This window comes from Crotalus tigris, unplaced genomic scaffold (genome assembly GCF_016545835.1).
Source record: "Crotalus tigris isolate CLP2741 ecotype Arizona unplaced genomic scaffold, ASM1654583v1 scf7180000019182.148810, whole genome shotgun sequence".
Classification (NCBI taxonomy): Eukaryota; Metazoa; Chordata; class Lepidosauria; order Squamata; family Viperidae; genus Crotalus; species Crotalus tigris.
The window spans coordinates 30,857-45,306 of NW_024097420.1; the positions used below are offsets into that span (position 1 = coordinate 30,857).

At 39.8% G+C, this 14,450-nt stretch overlaps 1 protein-coding gene and 1 long non-coding RNA gene across 9 annotated transcripts in view; one reads left to right on the top strand and one right to left on the bottom strand.

Moving 5' to 3' along the window:
- The window catches only part of LOC120315902 (coiled-coil domain-containing protein 71-like), a 27,301-nt gene extending 16,132 nt beyond the window's left edge, over positions 1-11,169 (top strand). For 5 of the 8 annotated variants that reach the window (XM_039360933.1, XM_039360929.1, XM_039360934.1 and 2 more), the window contains one exon: positions 4,201-11,169. In XM_039360933.1, the coding sequence (XP_039216867.1) occupies positions 4,264-5,466 (1,203 nt within the window). In that variant the 5' untranslated portion in view covers positions 4,201-4,263 and the 3' untranslated portion in view covers positions 5,467-11,169. Of the gene's footprint in view, positions 1-584; positions 737-2,937; positions 2,961-4,200 lie in introns of those variants that run through there. The other 3 variants (XM_039360928.1, XR_005558815.1, XR_005558814.1) reach the window with 3 other exon arrangements.
- LOC120315905 lies at positions 6,854-14,340 on the bottom strand. The gene is made up of 2 exons (XR_005558819.1): positions 10,854-14,340; positions 6,854-10,080 (listed from the first exon to the last, which is right to left on the bottom strand). It is a non-coding gene; the product is annotated as an uncharacterized LOC120315905 (long non-coding RNA).
- Between the last annotated feature and the right edge of the window lie 110 nt (positions 14,341-14,450).

Here is a 14,450-nt window from a genome sequence, read left to right on the forward strand (position 1 = left end):
CACCCTGGAGAGTGCGACTTCTGTCGAGGAGGCTGTGGTCTGGCTGCGGAGGAGCAGTAGCTCCTCCAGCTATCCGGATGAATCTCTGAGGGCCGACGGAGAAGATCGGCCATGAAAATGGCCGATCGCCCTGCCGCTTCAGATCGTAAGTCAGAAAACATCTAAGCTTTGAGTGCCCCCGTGGTGAATCCGGGTGAGAATTTTTTCTTATTTTTCTCTCTATTCCAGTTTTTTCTTTGTGTGTGTGCCTGTAAAGAGCTTTTGAAATTATTTACCTGGCTTGGAAAGGCGGCTTCTGCTTTTTTGGGGGGGGGGGAAAGAAAGGCATTTTGCAAATATTGAAAGGCTATAAACTGGACACGAAAAAGGGGAAAAAAAGAAGGAAAAGGTTTCCTCTCTCCTTTATTTTTAAGAACGTTATTATTTCTACTTTTATATATATATATACATATTATACCTTAAAAGATAGAAAAAAAGAATTGATTTTTGGAAAAGACTTTCCTAACTCACTGAGGAAATCTAGTGGCAAAAATTTAATATTGTAACTTTGCTTACTTTTTTTTTATGAACTTCAAACATTAAAGATAAGCTGTACACCTGTGATGCTATGGGGGGTTTATGTTTTTACATTAAACAAAGCCTCTACAAAAAAGAAAAAGAGATTTCCTTTTAAGAGTATTAAAATGGAGAAACCTCAGATACAACTGAACTGTGCACTTATATTGGAAAATATTTATGAGGCCACTGCAGAAATTTGTGCTACATTTAAAAACTGTACTTTAGAATTAAGATCCAGAGACTCTACTACATTTGCTCAAACTGATGTCCAGGTTACAACTGATCATGTCATAAATCAAAATGTACCAGAAGAGGAATTTACAGAGATAGAAGTGGAATTTACTTCATCTGACAATCCCCTCTTTAGCAACTTAGAGAACCAAAAGAAGCAAAGACTAAGACTTCAAAATACAAAGCAACTATATTGCAAAGAGAACAGAAAAAGACGTTTACTGCAGAGGAAGAGATCTATACTCTCTCAAAGACTACTACAAGCAATAAGAACTGATCTATTGGTTGAAAGAGAAAAAAGATGTTTACTGCAGAGAAAGAGACGTACATTTGCTCAAAGATTATTACAAGCATTGAGAATGGACTTATTGGTTGAAAGGGAAGCATTTTTATGGAAGCCTGTGTGGCATAGAAAGAAACCCAGAATTAGATTGAAAAACAAATTTAAAAATCTTTAATGGAGTAAAAGGCAATGTTGACTTCATGGATTGTTTTAAGGATAATGATCTAGAACGGAAAAATGCAATTATATACATGCGTGTTTAAATTAGTAAAAACTCTTTAATGGATTAAAAGGCAATGTTGGTTCTATGGATTGTTTTAAGGATAATGATTTAGATTTAGAAGTAAGAAATCTACAATAATATTTATGTGTGTTTAATTTAGTTTGATGACTTTTTTGTTTTATGGAAATTTGATATGGAAATATGAAAGTTAAATGTGGAGTGAAAAAAGAAACTTGGCTTTATAGAGACTAAGAATGCATTCCTTGGAATAATAGATTGATTTAGACTGGAATTTTGAAATGCTTAATTAATTAGGAGATTTTTGTGTATAATAATACGTCTTGATATGGTATGATAATTAATTGGATAGAATTTGTTTTCTTTAATGAATGGAAATGAATTAAGTTAAAGACTACTATAAGTAAAAAAATGGACTTATTGGCTGAAAGGTTAAGGATGATGATTTAGATTTAGAAGTAAGAAAACTATAATTATATACATGTGTAAGTTTAATTACTTAAGAGATGTTTGTGTATAATAATATGATTTGATAAGATATGATAATATTGGTTTTTTTAAATTAAACTTGTTATTATTGGAAGAAGAAATAAATAAGATTGGTGATAAAAAAAGGGATGAGAGGGATTAAGAACTTGAATATATTTGCAAGAGGTATTTGAAATAATAATATGTTGATGTAAAACACTATTATGGTAATTGAAATTGATTTAAAGTTTTAATAAACAGGTTTAGTAGTAATAGAAATTTAGGATAGAAATGAAATATATTACATTTACTATGTTACTTGAGGGAAATGGAGAGATGATAGCGAATGTATTAAGTTGAGCTGTTATTGTGTGATTTTATATTGGAATCTTTGTTTACCCAAACACCACGGTGTGTCTTAAACACTTTTTGTTAAAACTATAAAACCAATAAAATATATTTAAAAAGAAAAAAGAAATATGGCCTGTCACTAGGCTGCAGAAAGCCGAAGTCAAACTTACCATCAGGCACCTATAACGCAGCGCGGATGAGACTGGATGAGATCTGAACCTCTCTTCAAGCCTAATTATTTTTTCCACCTGTATAAGCTGCCCAAAGTATTTTCCCTCCTGTGGAGAGAGGGAAGGGAAATTGTATCCCACCCTCTAAAAACAGTGGCGACTGACTATCCAGGGGAGTTTAAAATGCTGAAAGAATAACTTGATTCTAACTGGATTTTTATCTTTCTAAAATTTGAGGACTAAAAGATTTCTTATTCTTATTAAAGATTTGGGTTTTTACTTACAAAAAAGAAGTAAAATTGAAAAAGGATTATAAAAAATTTGGACTTAAAAAAAAAGACAAAAATCTTAAATGATATGGGCGACATCTTGTGGCTAAACCTGATATTACAACTTGTTATTGTCTAAAAGGCTTGAAGCCCAGACTATAGATAAGACTTTTGCAACCTTGGCAGATATCAACTGTGAGAAGCCCAGCTGTGTTCTATTCTCAGTGACAAAATTATTTTCATTCTCTGATTGTAAAGCTTTTAATTTATCACACCAGAAGAAACCTGAGGATCAAGACGACCACACTGAAGGGAAGATAAACATTTCAGGACAACTACGTCGAGATGGGAAAATAGAGAGATGATTTGTTAGCTCTTCCAAAAAAATGGTGACTGGATGGCCTCTTTTATCTCAAACAATATATATAATAACAGAGGGAGAATTATTTGATGACTTAAAAGCACGGATATGGAAGCCGAGTTGGCAAAGAAAGAAAGCTAGAATAAGGCTGAAGAAAATTGGGGTTTTGACTTATTAGTGAGGATTAAAATAGAATATACTCAAATAGACAAGATGTGTACTTTGAATACTAGATTTTGTTATGAACTGAGATAAAGAAAACTTTGGTCATTTAAAACTTGGAAGTATAAATATTCAAAGTTAAATTTGAATATTGATTTGTTTATAAAGGTTGAATGTAAAAGTAATTAAGATATATATATATATATATGTATATGTATATGTATATATATATAAGCTAAAAATCTATTGATAAATGTAATAAACATGTTTTTACTTAGCTGATATAAGAACTGTACTAGCTTAAATATGAGATAGTAGACATTAAGAAAAAAAGAGGAAGTATTTGGTGTTGAAACAAGAGAAATTTTGTTTACTAAATTTAAGACATTTGGAAATTAATAGAAAATAATGTTATACTATATTATTAATTAGAAGTAAAATGGTGAGAAATAGAATATATTCAAATAGATAAGACGTGTATCCTGAATATTAGACTTTGTGATGAATTGTGATAAAGGAAACTTTGGTCACTTAAAACTTGGAAATTATAAATATTAAATGTTAAATTTAAACATTAATGGGAAACTAAAAATTGGGAAAAACTAATTAGGACATTGATTGTCTATAAAGACTTAATGTTAAAATAACCAGGATGTGTATAAGCTAAAAATTATTGATAAATGTAAGAAGGTTATTTTTATTTAATTGATATAATAAGAATTGTATTAGTTTATACATGAGACAGTAAATACCAGGGGGAAAAGAGGGGAAATATTTAATGTGGTAGTTTGAGACTTGTAGTAAAGATGTCACTGTCACTGAATTTTTGATTAACTCAACCGCCACGTTGCTTTTTAAATGCTTAAATGTAAAATTAGAAAATCAATAAAACATTTAAAAAAACACCGTAATTTATAACGGAAGCCAGAAATCAGTTAAATAAAAAACCAACATAGAGGAGAAGAGGTCTAATAGTATATGTAAAGTTTGGTTCCAATGAAAAAGTGTATTGAAAAGGTTTACAGTTCTCCTCACCTCCTAAAATCTTCAAAGTAAACGTTTCTTGGGTTGTAAGTTACTTACTTTTTTTTCCTGTTTCCTTTAAGGTGACCTGTGCTGGTTTCCCAGTGGGGTTTGGATCTACTAGAAGCTCCTGCCAGCCTAATGCCATGAATGTTGAAGCGGACAATGTGGAAGAGAAAGCTGTCCATTCCTGGTCAAGGATCTCCTCTGCAGGACAGAAAGCCTTGGAAGAAGCTCTCCGGGTGTTTAACCCCATGTCCAAGGACCTGTCTGACACGGAGACCCAGTTAGTAGCTTTTCTCCAAGGCCTTAAAGAAGAAGGCCACCAACCCACAATCCTACGGAGCAAAGACGTGTATGGTTATAGTTCCTGCACTGCCAATGCACCTGGCCAAACAAAAGGCAATATTCAAGGCATTTCAGAAACAGCTGTTCCTATTTCAAAGTCTGCCAAGGCTCCAGCAAGGAACATAGTAACCATAGAAAAAGTACCTGCCTCCTTGGCAAGTATTACCGTGAACTCTTCAAAAGAATCTGCTAAGCCGATGTCAAAGAGCAGTAACTCCACAAACCTCCTATTGAACTCATTGAAACGGACACGTTCGGGCACATCAAAAGCTTCAGCAATGAGCTTCCCTGCTAATATGTACCCTGGTGTCTATCCAGCCATGAGGCTTTCAGTGGTGCTGGAAGCCTTAGTCCCTCTGAAAGCCACTGCCTCTTGTTTGGAATCAAAATGCAAACAAGGGCACCTCGGGATCTCTCCTTCGGACCTTAAGCATCTCAAAGCATCCACTGCATCTATGCAGTCTTCAGCAGGGAAGGCCGCTAAGATGTCGTCTAATCAGTTGGACCCCAAAGGATATAGGCATTTACCGGTAATAACAAAAGTGCCGGACTCTGCTGCTCTCACGATGAACCTTATAAAAGGACCAAAGGGTGGGGTGCTTCAGGAAAGTTATGCTTGCAAAGCATCTGGAATCCTGAATGGCCGGATTTCTGGGAGCAACTCCCAGAGCTGTAGCACAGGGGCCTCCAGAATTAAGGAACCGCTGGTGGCCAAAACTGAATGGAAAAGTGGGGACAGCCATCAGCAGGCAATTGGGGAGAAAAGAAGACGAGCAGACGAAGGGAAAGAGTTGCCGTGTAGAAAGACGCCCGGTTCTGTTCCACCACCTAATAAACCAGAACCGGCTTTGGAAACGCCAAACCTGCTGAAATTCCAGGCCATCAAAGTGGACAACTCTTCAGACGATGAATTGAGGAGGAGAGCACAACAGATCCTTAAAGTTAACCTGTCCCCTGTGATCAGAATTCGGCCATTGCCTCAGTCTCTCAGTATCCCTTGAGTCATTCAGTTGAGTTGGAGCTCCAAGGCCACCATGTGAGGATGATCAAATCAGCGTCAAGTCTCTCGGACCGGGTGAGGGCCTACACGTCTGAACTACTCAGGCGGCTGATCCTCAGGTCCTGGCTGGCATTTGGGGGAAATTCCGCAGAGCTGAGCAACAACTGGATTACAAAATCATGTTTAGAAATACCGGAGGAGATCTTTAAGGCCCCGTTGAGAAGAATAGAGACCACCACTGGCTTTCCTCTGGGACACTTTTTTACACGTACTTTTGTAAACATGGCAGAGTGCACATCTGGGATGTGGTGGCACTTGGGCTGTTCCCGTACTGTGATATTTCTGGTTCCTTTTATCTTTCGATCTGTAAATCTACTTGGCTTTATTTTGATCCTATTTTATATACTTATGAAATATAAATATCTATTGACTCGTACATATGCATTGCCCAAGGGCTGTCAGAATGTGATCCCTCAATTCTTCCTGTTTCAAGAACTGGGTTCAGACGTCTCCCCCCCCCCCCGGCGTAGCTTTGTCTCCCCCCAGTTACTTGTTGAAAAACACAACAAAGGCCTTTGCTTGTCTCCAGCACTGCCTCTCTTTTCTCTAAAAGCTAGTGGCTTGCTGTCATCTAGTCTCTGGTCCTATTTATTCCCATTATTGTCACATCTTAGCTGACCATAGTGAAAAAGTACATGAAAGCTGGAGGAGTATTCCGAGTCCACCGGAAGGGAGAGCTGGAGAAACATCCTTTCTCTGGTACACTTTTTCTCTTTTGGAAGAGAGTTTTTTAAAATCTCCCAACAGAGTATGAGAGAGAGGGAGAAAAATAGTTTCATATCCCAAGCATGGAGGCATGGCTGCTTGGTTAGAGAAGGGAAGGCAGGTCTAATCCCCAGTGCATCCCAGGCAATCTAAGAATGTTGTCCAAGTGGCTAGTACCACATTTGTGCCACAGAGGCAGGAAGTTCCTCTTCGGAATATACTTTTTGAAGACTCAGTGCCTCTTTACGGTGTTTCCCTGGGGGGCAGTGTCCACCAATCAATGTCCTGTATTCTTCTATGTATTGGTCTCCTATGGGGGATCGTTAAGGAACCCAGCGAGATTGTTAACATTGTGTCCCTCTGTTATTTTCGTTTGTTTAAATGAATCCCTGGCTGCTGATGAGCCTCAGAACTTGGTAAAATTGGCAAATAATAATTTTCTAGTGCAATTGTTACACTAGACAATGTCTGCAGTCAGACATTTCAGTGAATCTGGCTTGTAGACATTGGGCTTTTGAATGTATCGGCTGCATCTGAACAGGCTGTGTTAATATCTCCTTTCACACAAGCAGGAGGTTTTAGGGCTAGACGTAGAGATGGTTGGGTGTGGTTTTTTGTTTTTGTTTTTCTTTTTTTTGTCTAGTGTTGCAAATGTGGAGCTAAACTATAATAGAAATTTCGGGCCTAAAACCATTGGAGGTTCATACGTTCTTTCAGTATTTCAGAAGTGTAATTTTATATTTGCTTTGTGCCACATCTACTCTTATTTTACCACTGTGGTTTTTTTTCCCCTACTCAGAACAACGGCAGTAAGAGTTAAGTGAAAGTATTGAGATCAGCGTGGGAGATTCCGTCTTCCTTTGAAGTTGTGATATTCAGATTGTCAAAACCACAACAATTAAAACCGATTCAGGTTTTTTTTCATGTAGCCCTGCTATTAGGAGGCATAGCGGTTACTTTCTCTGCTGCTTCTCGGTGCAGTTTTAAGTTTGTCCTGTTGACTGATTTTGAAATAAGTTGTAAAATACTGATTGGGCTTTACTATTTAGGCCAGCCAAAACCAATAACCCCTGTTCCAACTTACGCAAAATAAGGTGAATGGATTTGAGGAGTAGAAATCAGACTCGGGCTATTTGCGAACGTCAGATGGTGATGGTGATTGGTAATATTTTTAAGCATTACCTCTCATAGACAGTATTGAAAATTTCTCCCTCAAGTGCTAATTTTCTGTACGCATGCGGAAATTTTGTTGTAGACGTATATTCAGAAATTCCACCGTAAATATGTAGAAAACCAGCCCTCTGGTGATTTAACGAGTACATTTCTAACCCCCAAAGACAATATTTGTTCTGTGCCACTTTGGATTAGACTGCCTTCATTATGTGGGAATTCACGAAAGGAAGATCTTTGCTTGCCAGACCTCCCCATAAGTAGTTTGTTTTGGGGGAACAAACCTCAAATGAGATCAACCCATCACTGGGGTTCTGGAGGCTCCCTTGAACAATGATAGATAGGCTGTGCTTCATGGAGGATATCTGGTTAATTTGTTAGTTTCAAGGCTTCATAAGATGGGGGAGGAGCCTCCTCTGAGCCCTCCATAGATGTTTTGATGACAGTTCTACCTGCAACACGACTTTGAAAAATCTGCTCTCTGCTGAGCCACTGTTGAGACAAATCTTTGCTTACATTGCAGAGAACCTTAATTAGCTACCTGGCATTCTTCCTAGGATCCTGAACTTTTACTCTCCCTATTTGTGCTAAGGAAAAAGGCAAGGAGAAACCTCAGTCTGTCCTGCTTGGGTCTCTACAACCCTGACTGGATTCCAGGTGTTGTGTCCCAGATTTTTCTAGAATTAATTCTTTTCTGAATTATAATAGCCCTGGCTTTCTGTGAACCTTTCTGTTTGGGATATTTGTTATCCAAATATAATAGCTACAGCTCCCCCCCACACACACACCATTTTGTTTAGATCTTTCCATGCTACCCTTTAAACTTCCTTTGTGTTATCACATGCACATACAAAATATCTGAAAACATAAAGATACATTGGCATAACATCAGCGTGGAAAGAAGGAGACTGTTCTTTTTTTCTATGTAGTCTCTGCATTTGCAGAAGGATGCCTTCCAAACCACTGGAAGAAATAAGGAATAGAGAGCATTAGGGGGGAAAAAAACATTTGGGCTTTTGAGGTGAAAGTATGCGGCGAAAGCATTTTAGAGGAATGCTCCACCCTCAAGAAAAAAGGTGATATAGCAATGCAGGTAATACCTTTCATAGATCAATTAAGACCACTGTTGGTTTTCTCTTCGCTTTTATGTTGCCAGCTGGAGAATCTGCACTGGGGGGATTGCTCTGTCTACAACAGGGGTATCAAATCATATTGTGACGTATCGGGACTTTTTTTTGCCTTTGCGAGGCTGAGGTGGGTGTGGCCTGCGCAGGCCGCATCCAGCCCGCGGGCCGCATGTTTGACATGCCTGGTCTATACTATCTCTGAAAGTCGAGTTCTAATAGCCTGGCATTCATGTGTTGGTGTGAGACTTGAAGTGTTGATCAAACTGCATGAACGATAGATATTGGGGGGCTTTTGAAATCACAGGAGATTAGAAGTTGTTCTGGCTTCCTGTAGAGAAGATCTTTTTTGCCAGATGGAGATTGCTAATTAACCCCTATGTGGAAGAGATTGGATCTACACAACAAATTGCTGCTCAGTCACTGATTCAAGGTTGAGGCCTCTAGACCATATTCACGGTAGGCTTTGTTGTTTGGTTGTTAGCATCGGAGGGTTGTAGTAATTAGCAATCCCAGAAGATCATTGAGCTGGCTTTTGTCAGTCCAATGACTTGGTTAGAAGAGGCTATTCTACTTCACTGGAGGCAGTGTACTTCATGAGAGTGTTTTCTTTGTTCCCAGCAATTGGTTTAATAGGGAATGAAACTGTGCAATTACTCACTTGATTCCTAGACTTGTCTCTTTCTGGGCGAAGTAATATAAGCTTTGACTGATGAAGGGAAGGTAATTTCGATAACAATGTTCTCCATTTTTATTTCTCAATATTGATCTGCAAAGATAATAGCACCAGGCCCAACCCCCCCCCCCAACAACCTGGATTTAGAGAACCAGAGTGCAAGGGTGACTCTGAAAAAGTATTCTTTGAACTCATTGTGGTTAGGCATCCTGATCCCAGAAGATGCTGGCATCACAGCAGTTAAACCTATAAAGAAACATCTAAAGCTAAAACCTAGACAGTTTTTGTGCCTTTACAATTTTCTTATCTTTTTATGCAGCCATTTCCCAGTTGACGGTTAAACAGTCTGTACAATTAGCAGAAATCGGTTTTCAAAGTGGCTTGTGCACTGTCTTGAATTGGAAGAATGGCTTAGAAGATCTTAGGGGTCCTTCAGCTGAAATGGAGGCGAAAGTTGTGACACCTCAGTCGCCGGCAGCTTTGGCAGCAACTTAAGAATAAGGCAGAGGTTGTGTCTTGCCTTGTCTTCAGATGCTTTAACATTGTTTTCCATTTGCTATAAGAATTTTATAAGAGAGAAAGTGTTTTGTGTTAAACGCTGATGCACAGTGCCAATTGTTTAAAGACCAGCTTCATGCAGTAAGAAAAGTGACGTTTCAGATGGGTACGCAGCCTCTGCCGATACCTTTCCAGAGATATTTGGAAGGATCACCCTGAAGCACTCAGCTTGCCTGCCTGATTATTGTTTCATTTATCCTTACTTCCTGTCATTTGTTCTTCAAACAGGTGTTTTTCTGCCTTGTGTCCTTTTTATTGCAGGTTCAGCAGCCATTCCTTCGCAGCCCACCTGGATTCAGTCTCCAGCATTCTAAAAAAAGATCTTAGGATGGGGGGAAAAAAAGAAAGAAATGTTTCGTTTGAAACTACAGAGACCCACTCCTGCAACACACAGTCCTGATGTAGAATAGATCAGCAGTGGAACTGGTTATAAAGCTACTTCATCTGTTTGTAAACATTTAACCAGGAAGGATACCTGTGACTACAAATGGGCCATCTGACATGGCTACTTGAATTCCATTTTTGGGTCCTAATCAGTAGTTAATACAGACCAGATAGGACTTCCTTTCTGCTAATCTGTACCAAACGAATAAAAAAGGAATTCCTTGGGAAAGCTTTTTGAGTCATTGGACGGACTGAATATTTGCGTACTGCACAGGTAGTCCTCGATTTAACGGCCACAATTGAGCCCAAAATTTCCTTTGCTAAGGGAGACAATGGTTAAGCGAGTTTTGCTCCATGTTATGACTTGTCTTGCCCCAGTTGTTAAACAATCACTGCAGTTGTTAAGTTGTAATATGCTTGTTAAGTGAATCTGGCTTTCCCCCATTGATTTTGCTTGTCCGAAGGTCACAAAAGGTGAGCACGTGATCCCCCCCCTCACGGCAATCATAAATAAATGTCAGTTGCCAAGCATCCAAATTATGATGCTGCAATGGTTATATGTGTGAAAAACTCGTGTTTTTTTTTCAGTGCCGTTTGAACTAAACGAATGGTTGTAAATCAAGGACTACCTGTATTTCTTAATTGAAATACTTGCCAATTTAGAGATGAGAATTTGATTTAAAGTAAGTGCCTTGCGATAGGCAATTGTACCTGGAGACGAGATTTCAGGCTGGGCAACTTAAGTTTGTGCCACTTCGGCTCTTCTCTATTTAATGTTGACTTATAAATCCATAACCGGGAAACATCTCAGCAGCTTCAAAGTTGATATGTTCCTTTAATAAGGAATTACACATTTTGTTGCCTCCCGGTTGTCCATTAACAGATGCATTGACATCCTTGGTTTATGCTCTGTTTGCTGGTTGGTAATACTGTATGTAGCCTCTGGATATGATAAATGTGAAGAAGTGCTGCTTCTGTGAAAAAAAAAAGGGGGGGGGCTATAGGAAGATATGGAATAGGAGAAAAACAGTCACAAGATAGATGGTTACCCTGGGCAGCCTGCTGATGTTTTGGACTAACTGTTGCTATCTTGAGCCAGCATGGGAAAGTGAAGATAACAAGAGTTGAAGCCCAACACATCTGAGGAGTAGCAGAGGCTGAACTACAGATAAATGTGATTGCCTAATCCTTCTCCCTTAATTAGCTTGGTGTGGCACTTTTTGGGGAGAATGTAAATTTAAGAGTTTTCTCCTTTATTGAGAAGAGCCGGGATTTTCAGTAAAAGGCAGGAGCTGGGCCCTTCAATTGAACCGCAGACTTAACAAGACATGAGAATGACTTCCAAGCCGAGCTTCTTTTGGCTTTGTTTGAAATACATTTCCCCTGTCTCTATCTTGATTCCAGAACCAAGGTCTGTTCAGGTGCTTCTCCTGGGGGGGGGCATGTCTAGTTGGTACATATGACAATGCAGTTTAGTAAAATGGGGAACAACCCAAAGACATGGGTTATTCACCTCTGTCGTGCAGGCTAGCTTGAAAAGAATTGACAGAATTTTTGTGCCCTGCAGATTAAAAAAAACAAAAGTACTAAAATCAGTGCTCTTAGTCAGAACGGCATGGTTGTGTCCTCCACAGAGTCCCCTGGAGTTGCCACTCTTGCGTTGTCCCCTCTCTTGTTTTTGTTCCTATCACTGTGGACAGGGTATTGCTGCTACATCAGTGCCTGGAAGGGAAGAGGTCTCTGACCATATTGCTAGACAAGCAGTTGTTAACCACAAGGCACTTGAGAATCACAGTATCCTGGCTTTCCTTTCTACCAAACTCCATATGCTAAGCACTTTGAATTGTTTCCTTTTTACGCCTGAAGGACACAGAAACTGCAAAGGGGGTATTGATTTTTGTAGCAGATACCATCCATCTCTCCTTTATTCCTTTGTGCTTTTGATGCATTGTTCCCTAATATAAGTTATCTGTCCAGCAGGTAGATGCCAGCCGGACTCCATAAGTTGCATGTGGTTCCTCTGAACTCTTCTACATTGCCAAGCACAAACCTGGTCTCCTTTCACGGAAGCTAGCTTTTGCCATGGATCTCCTCTGCCGTTTTGAATTTGGGTTGTACAAGGTGTTTGTACAATATACTGCATAAACGTCGGCACAACATTATCTCGTATTTCCTCTGGCCATTGGTTACTTGGATTCTCAAAAACATTATTTCCAAGGACCACCGTTTGGCAGTTGCTGAAAAGAGGAGGTGCAGAGTGTTCTAACTCCTGTCTGGTATTACTGGTTTGAATCAGCGTCTCAGTGGCCTCACGAGAATGGGTGCCACTCTTTTTTTTTTTTCAGTTTATCTTGCAGGATGTTTCCCTGTTTCTCTGTTTCAGCATTACACACACGCAGCCCGCGTTTCCCAGTTTTAATGTTTGTACGTTTCGGGCAGCCTTGGGTGGTGCAATTATGTTTTCAATGAGGATGAAGGGAGCAAAATCGGATTGTCTTTATTTTAAAGTGGATTTCTCCCCCCCCCCGCCCTTTTTGGTTTTGAAATTGTAGCAGATTATCCCACTCTGCCATTCTTCTACAGTAAAAATGGTGCTTCAAAGTACACTGTGCTGTCTCTTTTGTTTTTCGTGTCCTTTCTCTTCTGGGGACGTAGCAGGAACTGAACCAGAAACAATGTGAGAATGATTGTTTCAGCTCAGAAATGCTAGCTTTATGCACGGGAAGCAAGGTAGCCATGTTTGGCTAATGCTTTCAGATATTTCATTCACATCTCTTGAACCTCTATCAAAATGCTTCACCAGCACCAGAAGTTAATTAACACTTGAGAGAGTATTTTACTTAACTGGATATTTTTTTTAATATTCTGAATCAAGCTGATGGTCTTCAGATTAAGTTGGATTGTAATTCCCAACATTTAAAGCCAGGAAGACCAATGGAAACACTAGGTACTCCCTTCCATACATCTAGAACAAGGGTGTCAAACTCCCAATGTCATGTGACATGTCTCGACGTATCGTGATTTTTTTCCCCATTGCCGTCATGGGTGGGCGCAGTTTTGGCGTGACGCATCCGGCCTGTGGGCTGGCAGTTTGACACTCCTGATCTAGAAGACCTCCAAGGTCCCTTCCAGCTTCTATTCTATTCTATTCTATTCTATTCTATTCTATTCTATTCTATTCTAACCATGAGAAGCAGCTGAGGATGATCAGCCTGGGAAAACATGGCATGGAGTGCACCTGTTTACTGGGGACAAGAGCTGTGTTGTGATGCAAGCGTCTCCTGTTTTACACATGCCTATGACATTGCAACACCTGTAGAAAAAAGGAGATCTAGGTTCCTCTGCCTGTTGTTCTCAGAATTACTGAAGCATTTGAGTTCTCCCATCACATCAAGGTGGTAATCCTTGGGAAGGTGGGTAATTTACGGGCTTCTAAATACATTTACTTCAACTTGCTAAAAACATTTACATTGGAGAAAAAAAGAACCCCCACTCTACATTCTAGTAGAGTCACTAATTAGAATAGGGGTGTCAAACTGCCGGCCCATGGGTCGGATGTGTCATGCCGAAACCATGCCCACCCCCAGCTTCGGCAATGGGGGGAAAGTGGTGATACGTCCTCACATGACGTGGCAAGTTTGATACCCCTGAATTAGAATGTATAGAGAACCCATCAAAGAGAAGGTTAAAAAAGGAATTTAACTTCTGCTTATTTTCTGCTTTCCCAGATATGCCATAAGGAAACGAGAGCCTTGCTCTTCATGTAGAGGAGGGGAATTCTGTCAAGTTACTTTGGTACTCCACTAGGTGACCTCCTAGCTCCTGTTCTACAAAAGACTTGGAACAGCTTTCCCTTCTGTTTCACCATTGTTTTGGATTGCAGTGTGTTTGCAGTCTTGTTCTCAGCTATCAGAATCCTTGTGGTATTTTAGACCTCTGTAAATTCACAACACTCTTTTGTCCCCTCCTGACACTTCTGACCAGACTGTTTTGGGTCTGCGTGAGAGTGCTAAAGCTTTACGCATCCTTAACGTTATGAATCATAAGAAGGTGGGAAGTTGTAATATGCCAGAGCCCACTTTTTGTCCATCTAGTACAGACATGTCAAACACAAGGCCCGGGGGCCAGATGCGGCCCGCAAAGTGGTTTCATGTGGCCTGCGAAGCCATCCTGGAAACAGTGAGGGAACGGCTCTCATTGCCTTGGCCCTGGCCCAGGCCGTCCGGGAGCCAATGTACAATTTTGTGGCCATCTGTGCTGAAACGCATTCAGTCTTAGCTCCACAAGGTGTCTGGAACCAGCAAGGAA